Genomic DNA, 19051 nt, shown 5'->3' with positions numbered 1-19051 from the left:
CATCTCAGTGTGTGGCTGCGTTTGCTTCAGGGCCGAGACTGTGCTATGGGCTGCTGTCACTGGCAGCAGCTGCTGTGGTGTCTGTGCAGTGTCGTCTTGGTTCAGTTGATGTGAATTGTTGTTGGTTTGGGCAGAGGCGAGAGGCTCTGCTGTTGGAGCATTTGTACTGTGTGTGAGGCTCATGTAACAGATACCTTAAATCAGAAATACGTGGGCATGTGTTCTAAAGATGAGTGTCATTGTCGTAGCTTTTGTTACTAAACATGAAGCCTGGGCATCAGCGTGTATAGCTGTGTGCATAGGTACCTGTGTGTTGAGGGGCACTGCCGCTTGTGTGCGTGTAGTCTGAAGACATAGCCTTTCAGCATAAGAAGAAGGGACGAAAATTTGTGCTTGGGGGATGAAAAGAGAGAAGTGATGCCTTTAGGACTGTGAATACCATGTATCACCATTTCAAGTAAAAATGGAAAAGGAGGATTATGGGGATATACATATGCGAATTTCGCTACAACCCAAATTAGTGGCACTTTATACATTGTTTTCTTCTCCTAAAAGTGCACTGTTGTGACTGCATGTTAGATCTTGGTGTGATTTTTCTTTTTTTTTTTTTTCCTCTGTTTTGTCATGTGGACTAAATGTTAAGTTAAGGGGCAGCTGGGAAGTGCTTCATTTCCTCACGGAAGTTCTCACTCCTGTTTTGTTGTGTTGTTTCAGGACTGGAGGTCTTGAAGCAGGAAACGGTGGTGGTTGAAAACGTCCCCATTTTGGGGCTGTACCAGCTCCCAGCTGAGGGCGGCGGCCGTGTCGTGCTGTATGGAGACTCCAACTGCTTGGACGACAGTCACCGGCAGAAGGGTGAGCAGTGGTGCAGCTGAGCGGGTGGGCTCAGTGGCCATGACGTTCCCACTTTCTGCCCTGGTCCCCGAACAGGCCCCCAGGAGGTGCTGGTGAACAGGTAGAGGCTGCTTGGGATGTTTCGATAGGTATCTTGGGCCAGACGTGTTTAATAAGCAAAACAAAACTTCGTGGCCTTCCAGAGGCTGGCGGATGGCAGACCCACCATGTGTGGGTGGGAGGCCGTTTACCTGTCTTTGCCCTCTCCGACTCCCTCTCTGGTGTCTGTGTCCCTGGCACTACTCTGCAGGCCCACTCTCACATCTGACCACCCCTTTCCTGCGGGCCTGGCACTTGGCCCTCATGCCAGACCTGGGAGTTTTGGCTGTTGTGAGGGGTGTGTGGTATCATTGTTGGGCGTGAGGGGGTGGCAGAGAGGGGGCACCTAGTCCTTAGCACCCCTCTTTTCCAGCATCTCTTGATGAGTTCTTCACATTTGAAGGATGAGCTTGGACACAGACTTTTCTTTCTCTTGCTTTGTAAAGGAGGGGTGGATGGGTGCGAGTGTTCCATCTCTGCTGGGGGGAGACGACAAGACCAGAACCAGAACCTAGTCTTCGGGGGCAGGACGGCGGGGAGAGGCGTGTCCTCATGGGCAGGTGGTGACCAGGCTTCATGGGAAGGGGCAAGGTGGCTTGAGTGTAGCTGGCCTCCTGCCTGGGGTGCACCTCTCCCCCTGTCTCTCTCCCTGCGCCCTCTCTGTGATGTGAATGTTAAGTGGTTATGCGTTCCTAGCATTTCACGTAAAGCATTAGAATATTGTTCGTTTTTTTTTTTTTTTTTTTTAATAAAAATCAAAAGTGAAGGTTAAAGTTACAGTTGAAAGAAGATGAATGTTTTGTTTCTGTAGAGACTGTTGTTGCAGACCTGAGGTCTTGGGAAGCGTCTTTATTGGCCCTGTCAGTGGTCGGGGGCCTGTCCTGTCCCACACTCCCTGTGGCCACCTGGAGGAGCTTTCGGGGCCGTGAGCACTTGACTCGGGCTCTGTTGGGGGACAGGCGCCTCCTGCCATCCCCTCTCCTTTCTGTGGGCCTCTTCTGTCCGTGCTGGTTCTGGGGGACGTGGCAGCCGTGGGGAGAAGCTGGTGGGGGCAGTGATCCAGGTTTAGCCAGTGCAGCTCCTCGGTCTCCTGAGAGGAAAGTCCATCCACTTGGCCCCACGAGGTGGTTGTTGAGCACAGCCTGGCATAGGCCTCGCGGTGACGTCCCCAGGAGAACTGTCTTCCTACTCTGTGGCTGGGGCCACCGACTCAGGGCAGCCCAGACCACTAGACTGCACTTGCACTGACCTTGAGCCCACTTCTCCGGACGTACGTGGTGGTCCTGGCTCTGCCCTCGCCTGAGATCTAGGCTTTCCCCTCCTCCAGGACAGCCTGCGGGCGCTGACTGGGGTCAGCTCTACTCTCCCCTCTTCGGCAGGCCCCCCGTTCTCAAGCAGCTCTTCTTCCCGTGCTGCCGTGTGGTCCTGCTGTCCCTGTAGGGGCCACCCCTCATCCTCGTCATGAGGGGCCCAGAGCTGGGGGGTGCCTGGGCAGCTCGTGCAGCCCCGAGCCTGTGGGCCAGCCTGGCTGAGCCTGTGGCCTTGAAAGGAGGCCCTGTGGGCAGCCGATGACCGTGACGACATGAGTGTCTCACGCAGGGCCGTGCTGGGACCTGATCTTTTCCCGCCCCATTTCCCCCTTGTTCGGGGCTCACTTTAGTTTTCCTGTAGAGGCTGCTTTAAAATAGTCTACTTCTTAAGCAGTGTGTTTCTGACCCCGCAGACTGCTTCTGGCTCCTGGATGCACTCCTGCAGTTCACGTCGTATGGGGTGACGCCCCCCAGCCTCAGCCACTCGGGGGCTCGGCAGCGCCCCCCCAGCGGAGCAGGCTCGGCAGCCCCGGAGAGGATGGAAGGTGAGCGGCCTCAGGGGTCGGGGTTCCAGGGTGGAGGCTCTTGAAACGACGTGGCTTCGGGGCTCTGGGAAGGAGTGGTTAACAGGTCTGCGTAGTCACTAGGTACCAGGCGCTGGGCCAGGGTGGCTTCACAGGGACTACTCTCTGAGTCCTCTTAGAACCTGGAAAGCAGATACTTCTTCCAAGTCCATGGAAGAGATGGGCCCAGGTCCCTCAGCGGCGGGCCACTCAGCGGAGCCCTGGTCTGCGAGCCCTCACAGCCTGAGGCCCGCCTCCCAGGCTGTCCATGGACGTGTGGTGTGAGCTGGTGTAGTTCTGACCTTTCTACTGGCTGCACTTAAGGAGTAAAAAGAAACGGGAAGTTCTTGTGATAAAATTGTACAGCCCCAGTCCCCAGAATATTATTATTTAAACGTGTGGCACCCAGCCTCTCAGTTGCTCAGTAGCCATGGGTGGGCAGTGGCTACGGGGCAGCACGGATCTGAGAAACAAAAGGAATTTGGAATTTTGAAAATGGAGATTTTCTTTTTGGTCTGAGCGTTAAATATTTGAAGAGATGCTGTTTCCATGAAGTGCATCTACAGGTTAGACTCCTTGAGTGTAGGCACGTATGTGTGATTACGGGCATGTGGGGCCCGGCTGCTGCTGTGCGTGCAGCGTGGCCACTTTAGAGGAGGTAACAACTAACGAAGTCTTTTTCCCCGCCTCCTAACAACGATGGCCTGTCTGTGGTGCTGCCCAGGGAACCACCTGCACCGGTACTCCAAGGTCCTGGAGGCCCGGCTCGGAGGCCCTGAGGCGCGCGCACTGCCGGCCTGTCCGCACCTGTCGTGGGCCAAGCCACAGCCTTTAAACGAGACGGCTCCCAGGTTGGTGTCTCCTGTGCTTTTCCACTTCTTCTGCTGGATTTATGATTCATTGCTTCTTTTTTAATAGGAGAGAATGGAATTTTACTGACATCATTATCGAATAATCAAATCTAGCTTGTCATTTGTGATGGTTTTTAAATTAGTGAGCCCCCGTATTGACCTTTAGAATCACGCACCCTGGTGGTATTATGCATAAAAAGAGCTCTGGTAATTAGCCTTCTGGTGAAGTTTGCTTGGTTTTTGCTTGAAAAGCTGTGATCTTGTCCCTGGAAGGGTCGCTCTGACTCCTTAAGCTGGAGATTTGGGAGTTGAGTTCGCCTGTGTGCGGTGTTGATTCTGGAATACAGATGGGGTCTTCCTGTGTCCCACCGGGGCGACCTGGAGTCACGTTTATGCCCTCACCCCGTGCTGGGTGTTGTCCCTGGTAAAGTGACCTCAGACTGTGACAGGCCCAGACACTGTGATCTGCCTGCTTCTCCATCTGGCTGTCAAGCTTGAGCTCTTCGTTTGTGTCAGTTCCTTTTAGAAGCCAAAATTGAGTGACCTGTGCTGTTTCTCTGTTCAGGCAGAAGAGCCAGCTCAGTCCACTGGTTCCTGCTTTCTCTAGATCATTCCTCTCCTGTTTCTCTCTTTGGCATTTCTGGCCCCAGCAGGAGATCCTGCTTTGGCGAGGAGGATTGCAGTCCTAGTACAGTGACGCAGGGCCCCATATTTTGGGCATGGGTGTGGGAGACCCCCCCGCCCCCCACAGCTCCTCTTCCTCTGAGCAGTGCTGCCAGCCACTGTCTCCCTCACGGGCAGCACACCCCACACACGCGGCCATTTCCCCTCCAGGGGCTCCTGCCTTCTGTCCCCTACCAGCTGCCCACTTTGCTTGGGTCTCAGCATGTACAGTGTTGGGGGGCGGTGTGGCAGGACACGGGGACTGCCATCTACACGGTGAACCATGAGGAGGGAGATGCCTGCAGAAGGCCTAGAAGCTTCCTGTGCTTGACTGTCATCATGAACAGAAGCCCTGAGTGCACCTCTCACTGACCATGTCATCTTTAGAACAGGCTTGATAGGAAACGGCATTGGAGATTCATCACGTTGTCTCCTCGTCAGCAGTTTCTTCCTGAAACTTTAATTACTGAGTACTTTTCCATTCCAGTTAACACGCCATCATTTAAAATTTTCTGATAAGATTCCATTTTTATATCTCATTTATTTATAACCTATCATTATCCAAACATTCAAACCAGACTTTAATTCCAGCTGTTGTCAGCAGTTCACACTCAGTGGACAGTCGCTGTCGGCAAAGGTTCCTGAAACCCACTTCTCCATGGTACTGCTCTGGGCTCTGAGAACAGGTGACAGTGTCCTAGATCTGCGTGTCCATCAGACAGCCCGTCACGTACCAGCCTGGCCCATCAGGGTGCTGCTGCTGTGCAGCCCCTAGAGTTTGATTTTCACTGTTGCTCTCTGGAATTCCTTCTTCTTAAAACACCCACCAGGCCCCACCTTTATCTCACTTCTTGCTGGAAATTGTTCTCAGTCCTCAGCGACCTAGATCTGGGTCTAGATTCTGAATCTCTGAGGAGATGCAAAACAATGTCAGAGCGTCACAGTCAGCCCTGGAAAGGGCAGGGTCGTCAGCCTAGTGCCGAGTGCAGGTGTTCACTCCGTCCTTGAAACCGGGATGTAGTTCCCGGCGTTGTTCCCGGGCGTCCATACTACGAGTGGCTGTAGGTCAGACCTACGAGGAGCCCCACGCGAGGCTAACCTGTCCTCCCGTCGGGACATTGTGGAATTCTCAAATGATAGTGTGAAGCTCTGTCACCCCGACTGCTCAGCAAGAAAGGGTCACTGTGGGGTAATTAAATTCCAGAACAGGAGAGCGCTGTGAGCGTTAAAAGACAGCCCCATGTATATTCACCTGCAGAGTTATAAAGCTTAAACGCATCGATTCCGTAACTTAGCATTGTCAGTTTAATTTCCAGACTGATGAAACTGAAAAGCAAAGTGAAATCATATAAAATAGAGCAGGTTATAGTCCAAGCAGTTGCCCAGATGGACGTGCCCGATAGCAGCTTATCCGAAAGCCTCTTTATGGAGCTGGCATCTCCTGGCTGCCCACTGACCTGCCTCTTGACTGCTGCTAGAACTCGACTCTCTGCTCGCACTTGGCCAAAGTAAGAGATGGGCCAGCAGGGTCCACATGAATAAGAAGCAGAATGGGGAATTCATAATTGCAAGCATATTTTATTCTCTTCCCTTGTTTTAGCCAGAACGGTCTTCAGATTTTCCGTCTGCACTCTTTGCTCTCATCTCTGTGTCTTCCCACGCTGCTCTTGGCCGTGTACCAGCCTCTCTTCCTCAGTTACATGTGCTTCCCATCTCAGAGTTAGTACTGAGAGTAATGATGCAGTCGAAATGAGTCCAGTGCATTTTGCAAAGCACATGTGTTCCCTTCATCATCCTGAGCCCTCAGGCAAGGCCCATGCTCACTCCTTTATTCCCGTGTTTCTGTCCACTGCTTGGTTACTTGGGTGTCTGCCTCGTTCTCCCTCCTGCGCGTAGTGTCCTTGAGGACCAAGGTGACAGCTGGCCCCCAGCACCAGGTCTGCCCCCTTTGCCACATCACAGTAGGTGCCCATGGCTCTGCTGTCCCATGGTGGAGACTGGTCCTTCCAGCCGGGCTGTGTCCACTGCCGCTGTCCACCAGCTCCTTCAGAGGTCACGTGTAGTTTCCTCATTTTCTGCTGGGTCGTGTTCCTGGTTGGAGCCAAGACAGTCTCGTGTTGGTGGTGTTATAGACCCTCTAGAAGCATCTCGTGCATAAGGTCTCAATCTGACATCCTCGCCTGGGGGCCTGGAAGTGCCCCTCAGTTATCCGCAGTTGTGTTTAGATAGACATAGATGGGACATCAATTCACGTTTCTGTAAGTTGTGTTTAGATAGACATAGATGGGACATCAGTTCACGTTTCTGTTTAAATCACTTTGTTTCTTAGGAATTGGCTCCGTTGCCTGGGGCCAGTACAGTTGCTTATGTTTATTTTGTTTGAATCTGTTTTCTTGAAGTAACCTTTGGAAACACCAGAAGTTGCTCTCCATTGACCTGGACAAAGTGGTACTGCCCAACTTCCGATCGAATCGCCCTCAAGTGAGGCCCTTGTCTCCTGGAGAGAGTGGAGCCTGGGACATTCCTGGAGGTCAGTTCTAGGTGCTTTATTGTGGGGCTGAGTCATCCTATGGTTTATTCAAAAGAGCCTCTCCCTTTTGCCCAGGAGGTGGGCCGGGCCGTTCCTGTCTTTGCCTTCCTGGGAGCAGCAGTGGTCCAGGCTTTCTTCCTGGTACAAATCACAAGGCCAGAGCAGACCTAAAGGATCAATCCATTGTGGCCTCTTAGAAAATCCTATCTGATTTTTCAAATCAGAATTTATTTTATGATATTCGTCTGTCACAGCCTGGCCCTGAATCCTCAACCCAGACATCTCCACCGATTCTCTGCCCCAGCCCACCTGGGATGGGACTTCCCTAACCTGGGATGCCCAGTTAATTTTGGGGGTGTCCCTTCCCCAAGTGACATCAGATGTCCTTCCCCCGCCCCCAACCCTGATATGGCTTTGGCCTGGCTAGACTGTCGGGGGCAGGTGGTCCTTTATCTGGGACGATGGGATCAAGTCATTCTGGCAGAGTGTGGGCCCCTCGTCTGCTCTGGAAATCCCTGTGCTCTTACATGACTTTATAGCTCCCTGGGGGCATTTCTCCTGGGTCTAGGAACTGGCCAGAGAAACTCCAGGGATCAGGAAGGGGTACCCTGTCCCATGTGGTCCAGCCCTGTGTTCTGGAACCCAGAACACATGTTGTCCAGTTACAGAGCTGACGACAGCACGAACCTAAGGGTCCACCAGCAGCCACGCTCAGTTGCCCACCACAGGTCTCACCTGGGGGAGGCCTTCCCAGCGGTGAGGCCAGCCGTCCTCACCTCCCTGCTGGCCGGCACTTTTGTCTCCTCCTTTCTCTGGGTCACTATGAGCCCAGCTGGTTGCAGCCGTCAGACTGACCATCTTCCCACTGTCCTGCAGGGATCATGCCTGGCCGCTACAACCAGGAGGTGGGCCAGACCATTCCTGTTTTCGCCTTCCTGGGAGCCATGGTGGTCTTGGCCTTCTTCGTGGTGCAGATCAACAAGGCCAAGAGCAGGCCGAAGCGGAGAAAGCCCAGGGTGAAACGCCCACAGCTCGTGCAGCAAGTTCACCCGCCAAAGGCCCCCTCGGTGTGACGTCCCCCCGGCCGGCCGTGAGAGCCGGGGAGCGCCTTCGCGGGCAGCCACGGGGCGGGTGGAGCCGTGGGGTCTGAGGGGCCCCGGCTCGAAAGGGCTCAAGCCTTCAGCTGGGCGTCTGCAGTAGCTGAGAGCCTGTGCTGCACGGGGCTGGGGCCACTGGAGGGCCCCGAAGGGCAGCCTGGAGTCAGACCTCGCCGGCTGCCCATGCACCAAAGACTAAGACGACGTCTAAAGGCTATCGGGGAGGAAGCAGCTCTGACCAAGCCAGACGTGCTCCATAAAGGCTATTTTCTATATTTATTGTTGGGGAAAAGTCACTTTAAAGACTTGTGCTGTTTGGAAGCAAAGCTATTTTTTTTGTCAATGGAATGCAGTTTTTTACTATTTCATCATGAGGACTAACACAGATGCTGCGATCTCCTTTTTGATGAAAGAACAGACTGAGATTTGAAAGAAACTTGCACAAATCTGTGAAACATAGCCCTTTGCTTTATTTTTATAAGTATCAACTGCCATCATGTTTTGTAATTTGGGTCTTGATTTCACCATTGTCGGTGAAGAAAATTTTCAATAAATATGCATTACCTGTATGAAGCTAAGGAGCTTCCTACGTGGCTCAGTGGTAAAGCATCTGCCTGCCAATGCAGGGGACATGGGTTCAATTCCTGGGTTGGGAAGATCCCATGGAGGGAGGGAATGGCAACCCACTCCAATCTTCTTGCCTGAGAAGTCCCACACACAGAGGGGCCTGGTGGGCTGCAGTCTATGGGGTTGCAGAGACATGTTCAGACATGACTGAACATGCACACATGCATGCATGAGGCTAAGAAGCAATGTGTAAGTGGTCCCTTTCCTACCTGTCCCTTTCTCCTACTGACAGCCTGGAATGGGTTCTGAATCAGCCTACTGAATTCTTCTTGAGATCTAATTCACTACTACAAAATTATCTTTACAAGTGTACAGTTCTGTGGGTTTTAGTATATTCACAAGTTTGTGCACCATCAGTGCTGTAATTCCAGAACACTTTAATCACCTCCAAAAGAAACCTCGTACACAGTAGCAAGTCAGCCTCTATCCCCTCCCCCACCGCCCCAGGCTGGCACTGATGTGTTGTCTCTGAATTCACCTGTTCTGAACATTGCATGTAAACAGCAGCATGTAATCCATGGCCTCTGGGGACTAGCTGCTTCCGCAGCGTGTGTTTTAGTGGTCTGTCCGTGTCATAGCTGTCTCAGTACTTCACTCCTTTCTGGACCTCATGTGGACAGGTCTTAGTTTGTTTATCCTCACTTGATGGACCTCTGAGCTGCTTCCACTTTTTATCCATTGTGAATAGTCTTGCTTTGAGCATGCGGGTACCATTTTTGGTGTGGACATAAGTTTTCATTTCTGTTGGGATGACACCTAAGAGTAAAATCCTGTAGCTTTATGCTTCATTTTTTGAGGAACCACCAAGCTCTCTCTCCAAAGCTTCACTGTTCTATCAGTAGTTCCTGCCAGCAGTGTGTGAGGGTCACAGCTTTACCTTCTCTCCAACACGTGCTATTACCCATCTTTTTGACAGTTGCACCCCAGGGGATGTGAACTGATGTCTCACTGTGGTTTGATTTGCATTTCCCTAAAGATGAGTGTTGAGCATTTTTTCATGTGTTCATTGGCCATTTTTCTGTCTTTGGAGAAATGTCTGTTTCAGTGCTGTGTCCATTTTTTGAGTTGTCTTTATTGTTGACTTCTAAGAGTTCTTTATATATTTCAGATGAAAGTCCCTTATGAGATTTATGACTTGAAAATAGTTTCTCCATTCTGTCAATCATCTTTTTACTTTCCTAATGGTATCCTTTCGGGCCTGAGTTTTTCATTTTGATGAAGTTCATTTTATCTCTCAGGGTCGATTTCTAAGAAACCATTGCCTCATCCAGGGCAGCCTGTTAATTTTTAACCCCTGCCTGTATAGTCTGCTTTCTGTTCTTCAGCTGGCCCAGACATCAGCTTTTTGATGACAGGTGAGGACAGACTGACGGGAAAGGGCAGAGTCCGTGTGGGGTCAGGGCGCGTGTGAGGTCCCGGGAAGAGAGGGACCCCGGACGAGGGATGAGGGAGGAGCCACCAACGCCCAACTCTCCCTGCCACGTGTCACCCTCAGCAGGTCACAGCGGTAACCTGGCGGCTTTGAACCGTGTTCCATGGCTGCTGTTGCTTTGAGGACTTAGAGGCATTGCTGAGGGCCCTGCAGAGCTCTCCCATTCCCCCAGTTCCCGCCCCCGAGAATGTGGACGTTACAGGCGAAGGAGCCTGGAGAGAGGGCTTCAGCAGGGTGAGCGTGCACAGATAGGGGGAGAGTCTCTGCAGGACCACTCGATGGCATCTGCTGTGCGCCTCCCTGTCCTAAGGGGAGACCTGTCGGGGGTTGTGGGATACAAGGCCCACCTGGGAGGAACGTGCCGGGGCCCTGGGTGTAGACTCAGACCGGCCACTTCCAGCCAGTGGGCCTTGTCTGCTGTCATCCAGCCCTGGGCCTTATGCAGAGGCAGTGCTCAGTTATGTTCTCTGGCTGACTGTGGGTCTCTTCCTAACACGTGTGCCTGAGGCCTCCTCACTGCTTCGAAAAGTCCCGTGTTTGCCTGGAGTGGACTCTCATTGTTCTAGGGAATGGCTCCGTGTCTTAAAAACCAAAAGCAGGAGCAGCTGCCCCAGCACAACTATAGATAGGCCTGGGAGTCCTCGAGGGCCCTGGGGTCTCCCAGGGGCTGAGCATGGAGGTTGGCCCCAGGGCTGGTTAGGCATGCTCACCCAGGCAGGCAGTATCCTGACTGTGTGGAGAGGGGCCAGAAGTGGGGTGATCAGGGTTTCCTTAGCCCTGCTGCTTACTCTTCCCACCCTCAGCCCTCCCCTGTGTTGGCACACCAGTCTGGGGTCTTCCCTGCACACACCTAGCCTCTGGTGCCCGGGTACAAGGACCCTGAGGACCTCCCACCAGAACAAGGCTGTGCTCAGCGAGCCCACCTGGAACAACGGTGCTGCCTCTGCTGAGCGCACCGCTGGCCTAGCCAGGCGGGTGTTTGGTGTGCATTAAGGGGCTTGGGCAGGGTAGTCTCATTCATCCCGTGATACCCCAACCACCATTTCTAGGCTGAGGGGGGCCAGCCTTCCAACCCAGATCTGGCCTGGGCCTGAGCCCCCAGTGCCAGATTGCTTCTTATGGTGGGAAGGCTGTCTGCTTGCTGGTAATGCTGGGGGTGCTACTCAATGTTTACTGGCTCCAAGATGAAGTGAGTTAAGGACTGTCACATGTAGAGTAAGAAGAAGTTTCCAGAGAAAAAAACTCGATTTTTTTTTTCCCCCGATGGGTGGTGCCATTAAGAGGATGTTACTATAATAGGATGTTGGTTTAATTTGCTGGTAACATGAGGGCAGTGCAGGCAGAGATCCCTGCACCTTGCTCTAGACTTACTGAATCATATGCTCCTTGGGAAGAGCCTAGAAATCTGCTTTAAAGGCTCCCTAAGGTAAACAGGGACACAGACATGTGTCCATGTCCGACCACAGTGGTGTGATCACTCACCTAGAATGTAGGTGAATGACATCCTGGAATGTAAAGTCAAGTGGGCCTTAGAAAGCATCACTATGAACAAAACTAGTGAAGATGATGGAATTCCAGTTGAGCTATTTCAAATCCTAAAACATGATGCTGTTAAAGTGCCGTACCCAATATGCCAACAAATTTGGAAAACTCGGCAGTGGCCACAGGACTGGAAAAGGTCAGTTTTCATTCCAAGCCCAAAGAAAAGCAATGCTAAAGAATGTTCAAACTACCGCACAATTGCACTCATCTCACACACTAGCAAAGTAATGCTCAAAATTCTCCAAGCCAGGCTTCAGATGTTCAAGCTGGATTTAGAAAGGGTGGAGGAACTAGAGGTCAAATTACCAACATCCGCTGGATCATCAAAAAAATGAGAGTTACAGAAAACCATCTACTTCTGCTTTATTGACTATGCCAAAGCCTTTGACTATGTGGATCACAACAAACTGGAAAATTCTTCAAGAGATGGGAATACCAGACCACCTGACCTGCCTCCTGAGAAATCTGTATGCAGGTCAAGAAGCAACAGTTAGAACTGGACATGGAACAACAGACTGGTTCCAAATTGGGCAAGGAGTATGTCAAGGCTGTATATTGTCACCCTGCTCATTTAACTTAAATGCAGAGTACATCATGCAAAATGCCAGGCTGGATGAAGCACAAGCTGGAATCAAGATTTCTGGGAGAAATATCAATAACCTAAGATACACAGATGACACCACCCTTACAGTAGAAAGCGAAAAAGAACTAAAGAGCCTCTTGATACATGTGAAAGAGGTGAGTGAAAAAATTGGCTTAAAACTCAACATTCAGAAAACTAAGATCATGGCATCTGGTCCCATCATTTCACGGCAAATAGATGCAGAAACAATGGAAACAGTGATAGACTTTATATTTTTGGGCTCCAAAATCACTGCAGATGGTGACTGGAGCCATGAAATTAAAAGACGCTTGCTCCTTGGAAGAAGAACTATGACCAATCTAGATAGCATATTAAAAAGCAGAGGCATTACTTTGCCAACAAAGGTCCATCTAGTCAAAGCTAATTTTTTCCAGCAGTCATGTATGGATGTGACTATGAAGAAAGCTGAGCCCCGAAGAATTGATGCTGTGGTGTTGGAGAAGACTCTTGAGAGTCCCTTGGCCTGCAAGGAGATCAACCCAGTCAATCGTAAAAGAAGCCAGTCCTGAGTATCCATTGAAAGGATTGATGCTGAAACTGAAATGGCAATACTTTGGCCAACACCTGATGCGAAAAACTGACTCATTGGAAAAGACTCTGATGCTGGGAAAGACTGAAGGCAGGAGAAGGGGACGACAGAGGATGAGATGGTTGGGTGGCAACACCAACTCGATGGACATGAGTTTGAGTCAACTCTGGGAGTTGGTGATTGGCAGGGAGGCCTGGCATGCTGCAGTCAATGGGGTCGCAAAGAGTCAGACATGACTGAGCGACTGAACTGAACTGAGGGCTGGGCACCTGCCCACTGCCCTGTGACTCAGCCTCCGGTCTGGCTGCTGACACCTGGGGACTCTTCCTATGGATGTGGTGGGTGGAGGAAGGTCAGTATTAAGGCTGTTTGAAGATACTTTCTCACTTTCAAATGCCAAGGCACAGTTTTCCTTTAGCTAGAGCGGGACTCCAGATTGTAACTCAGGGGTCCATCCCTTTCATAGGGGGAGGGGAGAGCGAGGCCTACGCTCTGGGCCGAGTGTCACCTGGAAGCCTCCCCCGTCTCTGACCTGCTACTGAGAAAAGGCCCAGAGCCGGGGTGGGGGGTGGACCATGGACCTCCAGCCCTGAGAGGTGCCGACCCTCAGAACTCGTGGTGCTGGGTGTATCTGTTTCCCACTGCTGCTGTCACAAGTTACCAGGAAGCACGGACTTAACAAGGGCGCGTTTATTCCCTGCAGTCCTGGAGGTTGTAAGTCCAAATCAGCTTCATGGAGCCCAGATGCAGCTGGTTCCCTCGGAGGGCTCCAGGGCAGAATTGGCTCCCTGGCCTGTCCCAGCTTCTCGAGGCCCTGCATCCCTTGAGCGGCCACCCCCTCCTCACTCCCAGTGTGCAGCAATCCACCCTCTGCTTCTGTCAGCCTTGTCTCTCTGCCCTCTGACCTCTCCTGTGTCCCTGTTCGCAGGATAGGTGCGGCTGTTCCCACCACTCTGCAGGTGACCTCTGTGAGGCGTGGATCACAGCCCCAGGCCCTCAGGTTCCTGAGACCTGCCCATCTGTCTTCCAGAACCTTCTGAAGGGTATGAACACAAAAGTTCGTGGAAATGAGCTGAAGGCACTTTCTCCCTGAAGTTCGCAACCTCCCAGGTGACCAGTACCTGTGGAGATGGGAAGGAGGGACCCGGGCACGTCCCTGGCCAGGTGCTCCCCTGGGGGGCAATGTGGGGCCATGTGCAGGGTGCTGGGCTGAGCCCCATGTGCTGGGCTGAGCCCCATGTGCCGCTAGAGCTGCCCACCCACACAGACGGGCCCAGGGGCGCCTCTCCTCCCCGGGAAAGGTCACGAAGCCCTGGGATTCGGCAGAGGGCATATCAAAGCCCTTCAGAATTAAGAGGCTTTCCCCATTGAGTGGAATTTCACAACCCAGTGACCAATTTCTAAGTCATGCACGTTAATGGGCAGCTAATGAGGGACCCAGGCAGGACAGGGAAGTGCCCCTGAGCCCAGAGCCCAGATTAAGGAGTAGAAAGCCAGGCTGCTGTGAAGGCCCTTGATCTTCACTGCCTGGGGTTGTGGTGGGGGAGCGCTGAGCCATGTGATTTCCAGAGGGACTGGGCACGCCAGCCTCTCCCCCTCCCCGCACCGTGGCCTGCCACCCACTCTCCCATTCATTCTTGCCATTACTCATCCAGCCCCATTTGGGCACCTTTGGAATCCGGACAGGGACGAGGGGGTGGCAATGTGACACTGTTGGCTTTGAGGGGACACTCGGGCTGATTCCCAGGTCTGGCACCGGTCAGTGGTCACGTTTCAAGCCACTTGCCCCACCTCGGGGGAGCCCTGCTCCCTACAGACCATGGTGACAGCCCTCGGGGTTGGGCGAGAGGACTCCGGGAGCCGTCCAGCATGCCCTGCAAGGCCCGGGTCCCGGTGAGACTGCTCACATGGGGGCCGCCGCTTTACGGCCCAGATGCCGGCTGGCTCTGGCTCCTGTCCCCTGGCACCTGCAGACTCACCCGCCACTCAGCAGACCAAGCGATGCCGCTGCAGCAAGGGGGCACCGTGGTGGGCTCGAGCCCATGTGAGACACACCTTTGGTGCTGGTTTCCACAGACACTTGGACTGAGGGAGGCGCTGAAGACATTTAACTTAAAGCAGCAGTTCCCAGGAAGGGCCTCTGGACCCCTGAGTCAGCAATGCCATGGAGGGAGCCCATGGTCTGTGATTTAACACACTCTTGAGGGGATTTGAGTCTGAGTGCGAGGTACAGACAAGTTCACCTCTGAATTCAAGACCTGACCTTCATGGGCCTGTGTTTTCCAGATTGGAACCGTTTCCAGTATTCTGCTTGTATCTAAGCTGACTGTATCAGGTTGGAGAGGTGGCCTCTACTCAAAATGTGGTCCAGGGACCCCCAGCACGCAGCTCCCTAAAGCAGTGTGAGCAGTGTGGGATCTCGGCTCCACCCAGGATGGGCGGGTCAGCGCTGGCCTCTTAACCCACCTCCAGGTGATTCAAGGGCTCATTAGTCTGGGGAGCCACCCAGTGAAGCTCCTGGGCCTTTGCCTACATGAATCTCCAGCCCCCTTGCGAGAGGGCAGACAGACCCCTTTCTGTAGCTGGGCAGCCAGGCACGGCTCCCCTAGCAGGTAACAGAAGGGGGCCTGGAGAGGTGTCCTGGGAGGAGGTGTTCGGCCCCCCGCCCAGGTCGCTGGGTGAGATCAGCCAGCTCCCTGACCCAGGGCTCAGGGAAAGCCCCGCCCCCGCGCGTCTTAAGCCTCCCCTCCTCCCCGGCTCAGACCAGCAGCCTCGGAAGCTGCTAGTTCTTGGGAGGAATGGCCTGACCTCTTGGTCCTATCCTCCTAGGTTTGGGGTTGTGACCCCCACCGGTGCTCTCTAGGGCCGCCCACGATTCCTGACTCATTTGCCCACCCCTCCGGGTCCTCTGGCGTGAGCCTGAATCCCATCCCCAATGGCCCAGGACTGCTGGTCTCCGTGAAGACTGGACTTGATGGTAAGGACTGGGTACTGGAAGCAGGGGGATGGGTGATAGAGGGAGAAGAAGTTTGGGGGTTGGAAGAGAAAGGGGAGGGGGCAGCTCCGGTGGCCTTGAGTTGAGTGGGAGGGCAGGAGTGCCGATGAACAGGGGTAAAAGTTGGGAAACATTTGTTGAGGGGAAGGCATGAGGACCAGGTGTTACAGGGCAGGTGGGTGTGTAAGGCTCTGGAAAGGGGATCAGAGGCTCGGAAAGCATACAAGGCCGGGTGGTTGTGACGGATGCCCTAGCTCAGTGGAGGAAAGACCCCTCCTAGCTGGAGGTCCCGAGACAACCCTCCTCCCCACTCTGCTTCCAGCCATGGAGGGGCAGACCCCAGGAGGTGGAGGCCTTTCAGAAAAGCCGGTCCCCACAGCCTCTGGCCCTGGCCTGTCCTCGCTGGGTGCCGTCTTCATCCTTCTGAAGTCTGCGCTGGGCGCTGGCCTGCTCAACTTTCCGTGGGCCTTCCACAAGGCGGGGGGAGTGGCCCCCGCTTTCCTCGTGGAGCTGGTAAGCCATCGGGGGCCGTTTCATGGGGCGGGGTCGGGGAGGGTGGTCTCTGGGAGCACGTAGGAGCTGAATTTTATTTTTCCAGGCAGAGCCCTAGGCATTGCTTCTGCAGAGCTGCTTGTCTTCAAAATTACTCCTATGTTTTGGTTTTTTGTCCCTCTCAGCTCATGGGGGAGAAAGGAAAATCCCGGTGTAAACCTGCAGACCAGGGCCGTGAGCATCCTCGGAGCTGAGGGCCACGCAGCCAGGTGGGGGTTGGGGGGAGGAGTGGGGGAGGGCAGGTGGAGCTGTGCTCCCCGCACCTGCAGCCTATGAACCCGGCCTATGAGCTGAGCCACTGCCTGCCTTCTCTTGGCAGCTGGTCTCTGCTCCACAACTAAAGCCCAAATCCTTGGGCAGAGCAGGACTGACTTGCCGTAAGCCCCCAGCCTGCGCAGTGTCAGGGGTGTTTGGCCAGTGTTGCGTGTGGAGCCCAAACTCCCTCCTTTTCCAGAAAGTTCCAGGGACTGACTGTCCTCAGCGGAGACGAGCTGCTGGTTAGCACAGCTTCATTTTATTAGCTGATAGGAATCAGGCGTTTCCTGGTGAGCTCTTTGTCAGGCATCGTGTCAAAGGCTTTTCCCTGGCAGCTGCTGATAAGGGTTCCGTTGGGCCTTTCTGATCCTTCTGGAAGCTGCCAAATACCATCCTGTGTGGTGTCCAGTAGCCTGTGCCGGCCCCGCGCTGGCCCAGCGCCCGTTCGGAGCATGCAGGCTCTGTCTTCCTGAAGCTTGCTCAAACGGGGAGCTGGGATAAGATTCAGGAAGTCGAATGAGGTGGTGGGCAGTGGCGCTGGGGAGGCGGGTGTGACCCGTTTGGGGGTGGTGGAAGCTGAGAAGCCCCCTCCGAGGCAGCACTGAGTGGGTGCATGCGACGGGCAGCAAGGCTGTGTGTGCTGTCCCCTGGACAGGGAGCCCGACCTCCAGCCACAGAGGGTCAGCGACGGAGCCGGTGGGGCCAGTGTGGTGGTCCGTGTCAGGCACAGACCGGCCAGTCAGAGGGCAGCGGCCCACTCGCTCCCCAGGCTCCTTGCGGGGTCTCCCAGCGCCTCCAGGGCCGCAGATGCTGACTCTGTGCGGGTGGGTCTCCCTGGTGGCACGGACGCTGCTGGGGTGGCTTGCCGTTGGCCCGGGATGGTCTAAAGCTCCGGCCCTGAGCAGGCAGACTCGAGGAAAGGGGACCCCAAATAGGAATCAATGGAAACTCCCCACAAGGGAGAAAGGCTGGCGAGCAGCTCACCCTTCCCCCACCCCGTTTCCTGTCTCTCCCTCTTCACCAGAGAGTTCTGCCCCCATTTGGGTTGGCGGAATGTTTAAACATCCCTGCCACTGGGAGGCTAGTGGTGTGAGATTTTAGGTCTCTCATGGCTTCATTAGCATTGGAGGATTGATGAAATTAATGAGCCTGGATCTTCCTCGACTGCAAAGAGAGAGGCAGCCTGGCCAGGGGCTTTTGCCAACTGGCTGCTCAGAGGCTCAGGGACCCTGTTGAGGGTCACCCAGTCCTGTGTGGTCAGCTCACTGCGTTAGCAGAGACTCACCTTCACTGGCCGAGGCTCAGTCTGACCCCCTTTGCTTCCTTTTGTCCAAAATATTTAGCAGTGCCTGCTATGTACTGGGTGCTCTCCTGGGGGCTGGACGTAAGCAAAAAGACACGACCCCAGTCTCCATAGAGCTTAGAGTCTGGTGATGATCTCCACCCTGTATGCACCCCCTGGACCCAAGGACTGAGCAGCGTAAACCACCGAAGTGTGTGCCGTCACAGTCCTGGAGGCCTCAAGTCCAAATCCCAGTGTAGCAGAGTCATGTTCTCTTAAAGACTCTAGCAAAAGGTCCTTCCTACCTCTCCAGCTCCTGGGGGCTCCAGCTGTTCCTTTGCTGTGGCCATGTCATCACTTGGCCACTCCTCTGCGTCTTCCCCCTTTTCTGTCTCTTATAAGGACATGTGTCATTGGCTTTGAGGCCCACTTGGATCATCCAGAGCGACCTCATCTCAAGGTCCTTAATTTTAACCTGTGAAGACCCCTTTTCATCTTCATTATCTGCGCCTGCAAAAAGATGGTTGCCCCTAAGTCCCTTTCACAGGTTCTGGAGATTAGACTTTGGAGAGGATTCAACCCACCATAAGAATTGTGCCCATAAAAGGCATGGTTCTGCTAGAGCATGAAACAGAGAAGGTTGAACCCAATTCAGGGGTGAAGTGTGGGGAGGCTTCCTGGAGGAGGTGACTTTGGCAGGGGCGGGGTTGGGAAGTAGGGATGCCCATCCCAGGTGAGAGGCAGTGGTGGAGGCAGGAGGGCGTTCCAGGCAGAGGAGCTATCTTGGACAGAAGTCCAGGGGCTGGAGGGAGCATGCATGTTCTTCCTGGCTCTGAACTTCTGAGTTTCTCTGACTTGGTCCAGTTAGATGTTGCCCTTAGGCTGCTGGAGTAGGAACAAGCCTGCAGTCAGGGCACGAACTGGGTCTGAAGGGGCCAGCTTAGCTCTCCCCAGGCTTCTAGATTGAGCACCTTGCTGCTTCTGCATTCTTCTCTTTCATACAACTGTGGGAGGGGGTCTGAGTGTGGAGACCAGGTCCAGCTTAGGCACAGGTAACGGTCCAGCCTGGAGAGACTCAAAAACATTTAACTCCATGGACAAGCGGGACTCGAGTGCATCACTGGGGGTGGGTGTTGAGTGACACAGATGATTTGGAAAACAGTGTATAAGAAATTGCCAGAGTTGAACACATGTCTACCCTGACACCCACAGATTCCATTCCTAGGTGTGTGTCCAGGAGAAGGAAA

General features: G+C 53.7%; 2 protein-coding genes across 5 annotated transcripts in view; both read left to right on the top strand.

Moving 5' to 3' along the window:
- MBTPS1 (membrane bound transcription factor peptidase, site 1) overlaps positions 1 to 8525 on the top strand; it is a 44871-nt gene extending 36346 nt beyond the window's left edge. For both annotated transcript variants that reach the window (XM_061386858.1, XM_061386857.1), the window contains exons 19-23: positions 715 to 855; positions 2657 to 2788; positions 3531 to 3657; positions 6720 to 6850; positions 7727 to 8525. In XM_061386858.1, coding sequence (XP_061242842.1) covers positions 715 to 855; positions 2657 to 2788; positions 3531 to 3657; positions 6720 to 6850; positions 7727 to 7923 — 728 coding nt within the window. In that variant the 3' untranslated portion in view covers positions 7924 to 8525. The remainder of the gene's footprint in view (positions 1 to 714; positions 856 to 2656; positions 2789 to 3530; positions 3658 to 6719; positions 6851 to 7726) is intronic.
- Positions 8526 to 13946: 5421 nt separating this feature from the next.
- SLC38A8 (solute carrier family 38 member 8) overlaps positions 13947 to 19051 on the top strand; it is a 46067-nt gene continuing 40962 nt past the window's right edge. For 2 of the 3 annotated variants that reach the window (XM_061386860.1, XM_061386862.1), the window contains exon 1: positions 13947 to 16228. In XM_061386860.1, the coding sequence (XP_061242844.1) occupies positions 15866 to 16228 (363 nt within the window). In that variant the 5' untranslated portion in view covers positions 13947 to 15865. The remainder of the gene's footprint in view (positions 16229 to 19051) is intronic. The other variant, XM_061386863.1, reaches the window with a different exon arrangement.

This window comes from Bos javanicus, chromosome 18 (genome assembly GCF_032452875.1).
Source record: "Bos javanicus breed banteng chromosome 18, ARS-OSU_banteng_1.0, whole genome shotgun sequence".
Lineage (NCBI taxonomy): Eukaryota > Metazoa > Chordata > Mammalia > Artiodactyla > Bovidae > Bos > Bos javanicus.
Note: the sequence above shows the minus strand (reverse complement) of the source record. Positions and strands in the feature narration are given on the sequence as shown.